The sequence below is a fragment of the Epinephelus moara genome, chromosome 2 (assembly GCF_006386435.1).
Source record: "Epinephelus moara isolate mb chromosome 2, YSFRI_EMoa_1.0, whole genome shotgun sequence".
In the NCBI taxonomy this organism is placed as follows: Eukaryota; Metazoa; Chordata; class Actinopteri; order Perciformes; family Serranidae; genus Epinephelus; species Epinephelus moara.
This window is the reverse complement of record NC_065507.1, coordinates 8113596-8123880: the sequence shown is the minus strand read 5'-3', so window position 1 is coordinate 8123880 and position 10285 is coordinate 8113596. Positions and strand designations below refer to the sequence as shown.

At 41.5% G+C, this 10285-nt stretch overlaps 1 protein-coding gene across 2 annotated transcripts in view; it reads left to right on the top strand.

The window, feature by feature from the left end:
- Window positions 1–9363, top strand: part of bace1 (beta-secretase 1) — an 18260-nt gene extending 8897 nt beyond the window's left edge. For both annotated transcript variants that reach the window (XM_050073739.1, XM_050073731.1), the window contains 8 exons: window positions 270–358; window positions 502–718; window positions 2794–2931; window positions 3027–3161; window positions 3270–3371; window positions 3538–3687; window positions 7445–7616; window positions 7846–9363. In XM_050073739.1, the coding sequence (XP_049929696.1) occupies window positions 270–358; window positions 502–718; window positions 2794–2931; window positions 3027–3161; window positions 3270–3371; window positions 3538–3687; window positions 7445–7616; window positions 7846–8084 (1242 nt within the window). In that variant the 3' untranslated portion in view covers window positions 8085–9363. The remainder of the gene's footprint in view (window positions 1–269; window positions 359–501; window positions 719–2793; window positions 2932–3026; window positions 3162–3269; window positions 3372–3537; window positions 3688–7444; window positions 7617–7845) is intronic.
- Window positions 9364–10285: the final 922 nt, after the last annotated feature.

The following is a 10285-nucleotide window of genomic DNA, read 5'->3' as shown; positions in this document are numbered from 1 at the left end:
CCCCCCCCCCCCCCCCCCCCCCCCACACACACACACACACACACACACACACACATACAGAAAATTTGTTTTACAAATAGCCATGTCTGTCTCCAAGGTAGCAGAGACACAGATTAAACTTGCCCTTCAGAGATTGAACATCAATTCCATAATGTAACCCAAGCGTCAGTTTTACAAACCTATTGATTTTTTGCAAAATGCACAAAGCATATATTTAATAAGTCTCTCTCTCTCTCTCTGTGTCTTCCATTCTCTCTCCGTCCCATTAGTTGAACATCCTGGTGGATACGGGAAGCAGCAACTTTGCTGTCGGGGCAGCTGCTCATCCCTTCCTGCGCAGATACTACCATCGTTCGCTGTGAGTACACACGTGCAACAATGTGGTTTTAAATGATGTGGCAGTGCTTTTACACACAAAAAGATTGAGATTATATTACTAATATAATCACTCTTCTTTCTTTTTTCTCCCACTCTGTGCTGTTCCCATCCATACATTCACAGCTCCAGCTCATACCGTGACGAGGGTAGGAGTGTGTACGTTCCCTACACCCAGGGTCGCTGGGAAGGGGAGCTGGGCACCGACCTGGTCTCTGTCCCCCACGGCCCCAACGCCACTCTGCGTGCCAACATTGCAGCAATCACCCAGTCAGATCGCTTCTTCATCAATGGATCCAACTGGGAGGGAATCCTGGGACTGGCCTATGCCGATATAGCCCGGGTAAGAGCAGCATAAAGAATCTCCTAATGAACGATCTATTTCGAGCTGCACCAGACACACTTTTACAGACTGGCACCTCAGTTGGCAGATCGTTAGAAATCAGTGCCCACAAATCCTGATCTTCTCTGTTGTAGTCTCATTTATAAACAGGGGGGTATTTTTGCCTGCTGTATTCGTAAGATCAGCCTCACAGTGAGTTCTCTTTAGTGACATGTTGTGAAATACATAGAATTGCATGATTATATATGAAGAGAGAAGAGTGAGATTGAGAAAAGGAGGAAGAGAACCAAATGTTTAGCTGTAAGGTTAAGAACACTTCAGCAAATTATCAGTGGACGCACCGATTAGAGCTGGGCAATATATCGATTATCAATATTGAGGTTGCGTCACATACCTCACACCAGTGTTCATCTCTCCTCTCTCAAACTCTCCGCACAGCTCCGCCCCACTCACTCACTCACAGTTTCTCCATCAACACTCAGACACAGAGCTGCTTCTCTGTCTAATGCGTCTGTTAATTAGTCTATAGTGTGACATCAGTCTATATGTTGCACGAGCTACGCTAACTCAGTCTGTGAGACTGAGTTAGTTACTGCGCCTAGTCAAGCCATGCTGCACCGATTTGTGTTTCCGATATCAGTTTAGATGCACGATGCCGTGCTAAGCTGCGCACCTTCTCCTTCTCCAGAGTAGGTCCAAAAGCTGAGCCGCCTGCCCTCAAGTGGGTAGTGGTGGCGTCTAGCCGACCGCAGCGAACCTCCAACCACTTCTCCCCCTCAAACAAGCCATTTGTGTTGTGAGACTCTCCTCACCTCTGTCTGCAGGAGACCAGAGAGAAAGGTGTCTTTAAAAGTCTCTGTGTGTTCAGCTCAGTACTTTTGTAGCTTCTAACTGAATCTCTGTGGTTTGGAGTTTAGTTTCTCTCCTTACTTTAGATATCTGCTTTATTTTACTGTTTCATGTTTGCTATCAGCTGATTAGAAGTTGTGTGAAGTTGCTACTCAGAAACTCAACATTTCCTTATTTTGCTGCTTCACAATTAAAGTTTTTACATTAAAAAAAAAAAACTTTTATTTTTAATACTCTATAGGAATTAAAATATATTCATCACCGAATAAGCAAAACTTTAAACAGCCACAGTGAGATGTTGATGAAGAGCTGCAGACAACAGGCTCTTACTGCACCTCTGCAAACAGCTCACCTCCAACAGGTCATTTTCTTTTACCTGCCCTGCTGTGGAAAAACACATGCAGCAAAAATAACAGGGGACTTTAGCCGTGGATCAGCTTGCAACTGAACATGCAGCCCACCGAGAAAATACCTATATATATTGTGTATTGCCATTCAGCCTGTAAATACTGAGATATGAATTTTTGTTCTTATCGCCCAGCCCAAACACCAACGGCTGCTTCAAAGATTCAACCTGTAAAATGTGTTATCATACCCCATAAGCAGTAATTTGTAATTACTTTTCACAGACACCCCCAACATTCTCATTTCTTTAGCATTTGATAAAAGATTCTGTTTGTTATATCTCCTGTGAATTATGAGGAAGGCCAAATAGGGATGTGTTTCTGTGAGCCTTGGGGTTGTTAAAGATACTGTCTAACACAGGAAAACACATATCGATAGGGGCAACAGACTTCGGCATAACACCAGCAAAGAAACCTGAAAAGTGTGTTGAGAGTGTTAGAGCGAACTTGTCAGTACAGAGAGCAGAGTTTGCATTCTCAAAGTTAGTGATATTGACAGTTTTGACAGCAAACATGGTAGAGTGTGCAGTTTTTGGATGTTAACTGGACCCTGAAGCTTTCTCCCACTGTCAACCAAAGACCCCATGGTATTTTTTGCACCAGCTGAAGTGGGGCTAACACATTATATCACTTTGTTACTGCTAAATGTAATATATTGCATCACTTTTGAAACGCATTACCCCCAACGCAGGTGATAGCTCAATAGAAGGTTTGTTTAATCTTTGGGAAATTAAAAGCTGAAAGCTAAAAACAGCAGCACGGTTTGGCCGTTAAGACGTAAAGTTATCCAACGTATTTCTCTGTCCCTCTCACTCTCTGCAGCCTGATGAGACATTGGAGCCTTTCTTTGACTCTCTGGTTCGCCAGACTCCTGTCCCCAACCTCTTCTCTCTCCAGCTGTGTGGAGCCGGCTTCACCCAGAACTACTCCCTGGGCAGCGCCACTGTTGGCGGCAGCATGGTGAGACACACACAGACACACACGTACATATATACAAATCATCTAATGTCACATTTGGAGCCAGCGCTGGATTCTTTTTTTCCCCGTGCTCTTAGATCATCGGAGGAGTGGACCCATCGCTCTATGTGGGAGAGCTTTGGTACACTCCCATCCGCAGGGAGTGGTACTATGAGGTCATCATTGTACGTATTGAGGTGAATGGACAAGACCTCAACATGGACTGTAAAGAGGTAAGGTGTGACAGATGGATAGACGAAAGAAAGAATAGTTTAATGGTCAGTCACTGATACTAAAAACTGTGTGTTTGTAATTGGTGACTGTTTATGTGTCTTTTACAGTACAACTATGATAAAAGCATCGTGGATAGTGGCACCACCAACCTTCGACTGCCTAGAAAAGTCTTCCAGGCTGCAGTCAAGGCTATTGAAGCAGCCTCTTCGGTCAGTCCTTACCATGCAATAGATACCCTTATGTCTTTGTTGTTCTCCCTCTGCTGTTTTCACTGCCCCAGTCATTACTTAGTCTTACATGACCACATGACTGTGATTAGTAACGAGCAGGTATGGGAAAGAAAAGATTGAATGTCCTCCTGACCCTGTTTTTCAGACAGAGCAGTTTCCCTCTGGGTTCTGGCTTGGGGAGCAGCTGGTATGTTGGCAGGCCGGCACTACACCCTGGCACATCTTCCCCGTCATCTCCCTCTACCTGATGAGTGAAAACCACAACCAGTCATTCAGAATCTCCATCCTACCGCAGGTAATACACAGTATCTCACACTGGAAGTGAATGTGGTCACATAAAGCAGGAGTTCACTCGTGTTTTCAGGTCATGGATCGATTTTATGATAGTATTAGTATTTTCAGTTACTTCTACATTCGTGTACTTGCATTACATTATTAAAGTGCACTATAGCACTCGCAAAAAAAGCCCAATGTAAGAATACAAATGTAAATTGGCCAAGAACGGAAAAAGAAGTGCAATTTGAAATTAATTTGTTCAACAACCAGGTTTTAATTAGCATATTAAACCATAAATTCAAAGCGGACATAAGAAAAATCAGCAGACTTTCTGTTGCTGCTGTTACACAGGCTACCACAGCACTAAAAGATGGAATCCGCATCTGCAGCAGCTAACATCCAACACTGAGCCATTTACGGTTCCAACAAACTCACACCGATAACGAAAAGGCTTGAATCTGTCGTTAAACCTGATAGCCGTGTGATACTAACACTTAGCCCTTCTTCTTCTGGCGTATGACCTTCAGCTCCGTTGAGGCAAGCCAGTCAAGTGTTTCATCATCCAGTTTAATTAGGCCACCGTGTCAGCTGGTTATTATGTATTCCACAGTTTGTAGTGGATCCCCACATTTGCAGTGGGCACTGTCTATGAGCCACCATTTTTGCATTGCTGCCCTGAAGTGTCCTACGCCTGTCCTCAGGCGGTTGAGAGTTGTCCAGTGCTTTCGGGGCAGGTGCTGGCCAGGAACATCTGTGAGGTCTTTAGTGTAGTGGTGGAGCCTTGATGGTTCTGCTGACGCCCACTGGTCCCTCCATCTTGCCTCGACCCAGATAGCCTTGGAGGGATCAGATGTGTGGTGTGGCAAAGAGACGCAAGCGCTGTGGTGTCTCTGTACGATCTTGTGGAGGGGGTGCAATTCACTCATCTGTGCATTTCGAGCGAGGGCCAGCGTGGCTGCTTCTCATCTGACCTCTGCTAGAGCGGTACCAGCGAGGACAGGCAGTTGGTTTGTTGGGGCGGCTTGTAGATATCCGCAGACAGTCCGAAGGGCAGCGTTGAGTGCCCTTAGCCCCGTTACTGCGTGTGTGATGTGTGTGTGTGTGTGTGCTGGGGGAATCTCACCGACTGCTCCCTGGTGTGTATAAGTCATGTTCACGTGTGGGAGGTTGGATGACGATTACTCTTTACATTAAACAAATTTCGACATCCAAATCGAGTACTTGTGCCCATACATGGACCAAATGAAGTAATATCACCAAAGCCTAAAATTCTGCCCAAATAATCATCAGCTTCATGTTTGACTTTACTTTAATGAAGGAAAAATTAAATCTCACTTTTTACTAGTGCTAAAGAAATGTATGGCAACTTGTATAAATGATGTTGAGACCCAGGCGTTTGACTCACCCTCTCAGCCCATAAGAAGTTTTATTATTTACTGAAAATTTAAATATTTTTTCATTACCATGAGTCATGTACATTCTCTGTAACTGCAAGGTCTTAGGTGATTTCATTGACTGCTTACAATCCTGAATAAGTGCAGTTTTAATTACCCTCCGCACTCCTACAGGAAGTCTGGTCACAGTCGCCCTATCCTTCAGCCTGAAACTCTTTTATGTCGCCATAATAGATGAAAGCCTGTCAAGGTACCATGAGGGAAAAACATAATGACCACATTTCAGAGAGAATCACCTTTGGATATGTTTTCTAAAGCTTTTCAGAAATTTCTGAAAAGCCGTTAAACGTTTTTTATTCAGAGCCACTCAGAAAGGCCTTGATGGTGGCGCAGTGAATAAGATTTGACAGTGAGATTTAGAAAGAGAGGTTCCCCGCTGTAAAACTGTGGGAGGCCTGTGACCTTGATGCTGACAGCAGAGTGAAACGCTTGAAGTTTTTTATTTTCTTTGCCTCCTGTTGTAACTTGTGTAACAGCTACAACAGTAAATCACTGAATATTAAATGTACAGTGACACTTAGAAAACCTGAAGTCAAAGATACAAATGTACAAGTGAACTTGAAGATTTAAGGCTGATACTGAAATCAGAGTTTGAGAGTTTAGGGAATCTGATCAGCTGATGTTCACATTTTTTTGAATAAACACATAAAATAAATTTACACAGGATCCCAAATTTGGTTAAAAGGAATGTGAAGATGTGAGGGGAGCATTTAACAGATGAGAAATGAACATGTCAGTGCTCCCTGGTGGACAAACTATGTACTGACACCCTTTTTCTTCAACACCTTGGACATCATCACACTGCAGTTACTTGTTACTTATCAGCCAACATCCAGTATACGCCAATAAAATGGGATAAATACGGCTGTACTGAAGAGTTCAAAGCTTAATTTATACTGTTGACATTGAAATTATAAATTAACATTCAAATGCTATGCAGCTTTTAGTGAGTCCATTCATTCACCTGGCCATCATGTGTGACGACTCTGAAACTAAGAGCTCACATGTGATCTCAACGACCCTGTAAGGGTTCACACCCACCCAGAGTTTAAAGCCTGCGAGTCCTTGAGAACTGAAGAAGCCTCTTGGATGAGAGGTGAAACTGAAAAAATAAATCAAAATAAATACTTAAACAACCTGCCTTGCCTTCTCCTCCAGGCTTTAGCAACAAAATTGGCAAACTTAAACACATCAGAAAAACCATTTTAGCTTTTGGTCATCTGAGCACCAGAAAATATCAGGGTGAGATGGGCCATGTCACAGAGCTTTAACTCTCTTAAGTCATCATAGTTTGGACAATATAAAAGAAAACGGGACTCACTTTCCACTTTGCCCAAATCACACAACTCACATCATCTGTTTACTTCCTGAATATTGTTGAATCGCCTGATCTCAATGGCCAGAGGACGAATACCAGCTCTCAGCTGTGCAACTAAAGATCTTTGGCTTCTAGATAAGCAGGATGTTACATAAGGTTCAGGGCCAAACCTCTGTTTTATATGCAGGTATGTCCTTCATTTAAGCATTGAAGGAATGCTTTCCAACCACAACTCTTCAAATTTCTTTCTCGTTATAGAGTTACTTCACATTGTGACTGACTGGTGTCATCCAATTATTTCCAATAACTGTTGTGTTGTAGAGTCCGAAAGTCAAAATTCATCTAAAGAAAAAAAGATTCCGTCCATATTTGTTTGTGTGTATCCTTTAAAAACATTTTTCACTGATTCAAAAAACTGCTTTCCTGCTTGCTGCACACAAAGGGAGGCGCACACCTGTAATAACAGGGCGGTCTAGCAGCACCATATATTACATGTATACATTAAACAAAGTTGATTTAAAGGTCTAGTGTGTCAGATGTAGTGGCATCTAGTGGTGAGGTTGCAGATTGTTACATAAATAAGAGAAAACTATTACACGTTAATATGCGTCAGCTAGTTGCCAGTTTTGGTGCACAACAGACTATCGTATTTGAGTCTGGGTCTGACTGAGGCTCAGACATGTGTGGCCGGATCTCTCCTATGTTTCCTCCAACTTTAACCTGGCTGTCATGATGTGCATGAGAAAGCAGAAAGTGAAATCTACCTCAAGCAGTGGTGGCGGGGCGGAGGCCAGATCCAGACTTCGTCAGTGATGGAGAAATAGTCGATCTGCTTCAGGCCTCTTTTCAGAGTCAACAATTATGTGGGGAAAACCATGTTAAACTAAATATTAGTATAATTAAAATGTGTCTGGAGGGGTACTTTAAAATGAGCAGAAGCGTTTAACAAGGCAGAGTGTTTGCGACTGAATTTTTCTCTTTTCTTCTTTTTTTTTTTCACGTAGCAATACCTGCGGCCAGTAGAGGATGTGGCCTCGGCCCAAGAGGACTGCTACAAGTTTGCCGTGTCCCAGTCTAGCACTGGTACAGTGATGGGGGCTGTCATCATGGAAGGCTTCTACGTGGTGTTCGACCGAGAAAAGAAACGCATCGGCTTTGCTGTCAGCACCTGCCACGGTGAGGAGGAGAGAGTGGAGGGATGAGGAGGGGAAGAGAGGGGAGGAGAATCAGTAAGGTTTGTAGTGTGTGGTGGAAAAGGAAAAGAAATATGGATGCTCATAGAAAGAAGTGCTACCTAAAAGGAAGAAAATATATGCAGGATATTTCACTTAAAACTAATTTACTTTAAAGTTTTTTGAAACTGTGTGTCTCTCAAACACTGACAATCTTACTCTCTCATTTGTAGTGCATGATGAGTTCCGCACAGCCTCCGTGGAGGGCCCATTCCATGGCGTCGACCTGGAGGACTGTGGCTACAACATCCCCCAGACCGATGAGTCCACCCTTATGACCATCGCTTACATCATGGCGGGAATCTGCGCTCTCTTCATGCTGCCGCTGTGTCTCATGGTGTGCCAGTGGCGTTTCGCTCGCTGTCTCCACCCACACGGGGACTTCGCTGACGACATATCGCTCCTTAAGTGAAGGGAGAGTCGAAGGGGACTAAAGGAGTCGTGGAGACCTACGCTTGAAACGCAGGACAGGGGATGGAGAATGTGGTAAAAGGGATTGTTGCAAAAATGTTGGTGCTGTTGAGAGAGAGGTTTTTCAGGATATGTAAAGTATAGAAAATGCTGACACACACGGGACGGAGCATATGAGGATAACTAGAGCCATTACTAACCGCAAGGACAAACAAGAGTAAGTTGGTGTCATCAGCGTCAACTATGCCTGTTTAAGCTACCTATGCAGATCAGCATGGAGGAAGGGACAGATGTGGGGAACATGCAAAATAAAAAAAACAGCTCTTTGTTATAAATAGTGTATAAATAGACCACAGAGGTGGATCAGATTTGGAATTTTGTCTCTTAACGTTGCAGAGCTCCACGCAGAGTGGTTTGAGGGGAAAATAAAATAATGAATAAACTCACAACCTGGATGTGAACACAAGATGTGAATCTATCATGCAGTCAGACGTGGTTTTGTCGGAGTGTGTTTCTAGATCTACTGTTTGTGGCTTCTGAGTGAATGAAACAAGGTTGATATGTGTGAGCATGCCTGTATGTGTGCACAGCTGTACTGTACGTGGAGAGTATACAGAGCGATTTAATGAAGATGAAGATGATACTTATGAGAATGACACTACTGAGTATGAATAGCATCTATGAAATTACAATATTTTGCAAATGCCAGCAAAGAATTCTGCAACGCAAATTAAGTAAGCATAAAGAGGTTCATTTGATGAAATATCAGATCGTAACAGCATTTATTGCATAAAATCAGTTCTGCTTGGCGTGAGACTGAGACTACTGAACACAGTCGATATCAGATGTCACTTTTTCTTCCTATATTGATAGCTTATATGTATCTATTGTAAATAAAATTTGTGCATTCCAGATCTTCTATTTGCGCAGTCACACACAGAATACACATTGCTTATCTACTGCTGCACCATCTGATGATTTGCACATGTAAAAAAAAAACACATTACATATCACCAAACCAAGACTTAACAGGGCTTCTCTCACAGACACACAAACAGCCTAACTCACCACATCTTTCAATGGGGACCATACAGTATATGCTCGGACAAGGAAACCAGCCCAAAGTATGTTATACACTAAAGAACACTATGTATATGTCTACAAGGGACAGTTTGTATTGTCTCTCAGCAAGCTGTATATAGATAAACTCAGAACTGTATATTTATCTGTCAGGCGCTGGCAGCACTGTGGAATCAATAAAGTACTTATGGTAACTGGAACGTGCCGTGATTTCTATTTCTACTCACAAGACATTAACCATGAAATATAATGTTTAGATTTACATCCAGTGTAGTTGAATTTTATATTTAAGTGTTGGAAAGGTAATGAAAAACTTTGGATATGATAGGATTTAAGTGTCTTTCAGGGTCTTTCCCCATACATGTAATGTTGGGAGATAATTTAGTAAATTCAAATACATAGTCTGAATAGCAAAGGCAGAAAACTCCACAACAAAAGACCTTCACTTTAACTTTTGGTGATATTTGAGTTATGGCCTGTTACACACATTGCCTTCTTTCAAGATACACTTCTGCTTTCACAGGAACTGTAATGTTCCATAAATCTAAAATAGCTGTTGAAATTACACTGAACCAGTGCCATTTGCTATATATGCCCTTGAAAATGGCAAAGCCATTTCCGTCATGTTTAGTTTTTCTTGTTTTGTTTTTTTTGTTTTTTTTAAATCAATAGCATTTATACCAAAAAAGAAAAATGTATATTCTATAACTTTAAATCAACTTTTCTATATATCAAATATAATATAACTATAAATCAGTTATTCTATAACTTTAAATAATCTATTAGAATGTTGAATTGAATGAATATTTTCTTAATTTCTTTTTTTATTTGGTATTTTTTGGTTATATACAGATATGTAATGATGATTGCTGGGTGATATTATATCTTAGCTTAGCTTAGCTTAGCTTAGTTTATCATCTTTCATATCCTATATTATATCTCTATTTTGTCTTATATCTTTTCCTGTAAAATAGTTAATATAATCTATCACAAAATTACATGCTTATTCTATAACTATAAATCAACTATTCTAAAAATCAAATAATATATAACTATTGGTCAACTTTTCTATTTATCAAATATTGTGTAACTATAAATCAAATATTCTATAACATAAATTCA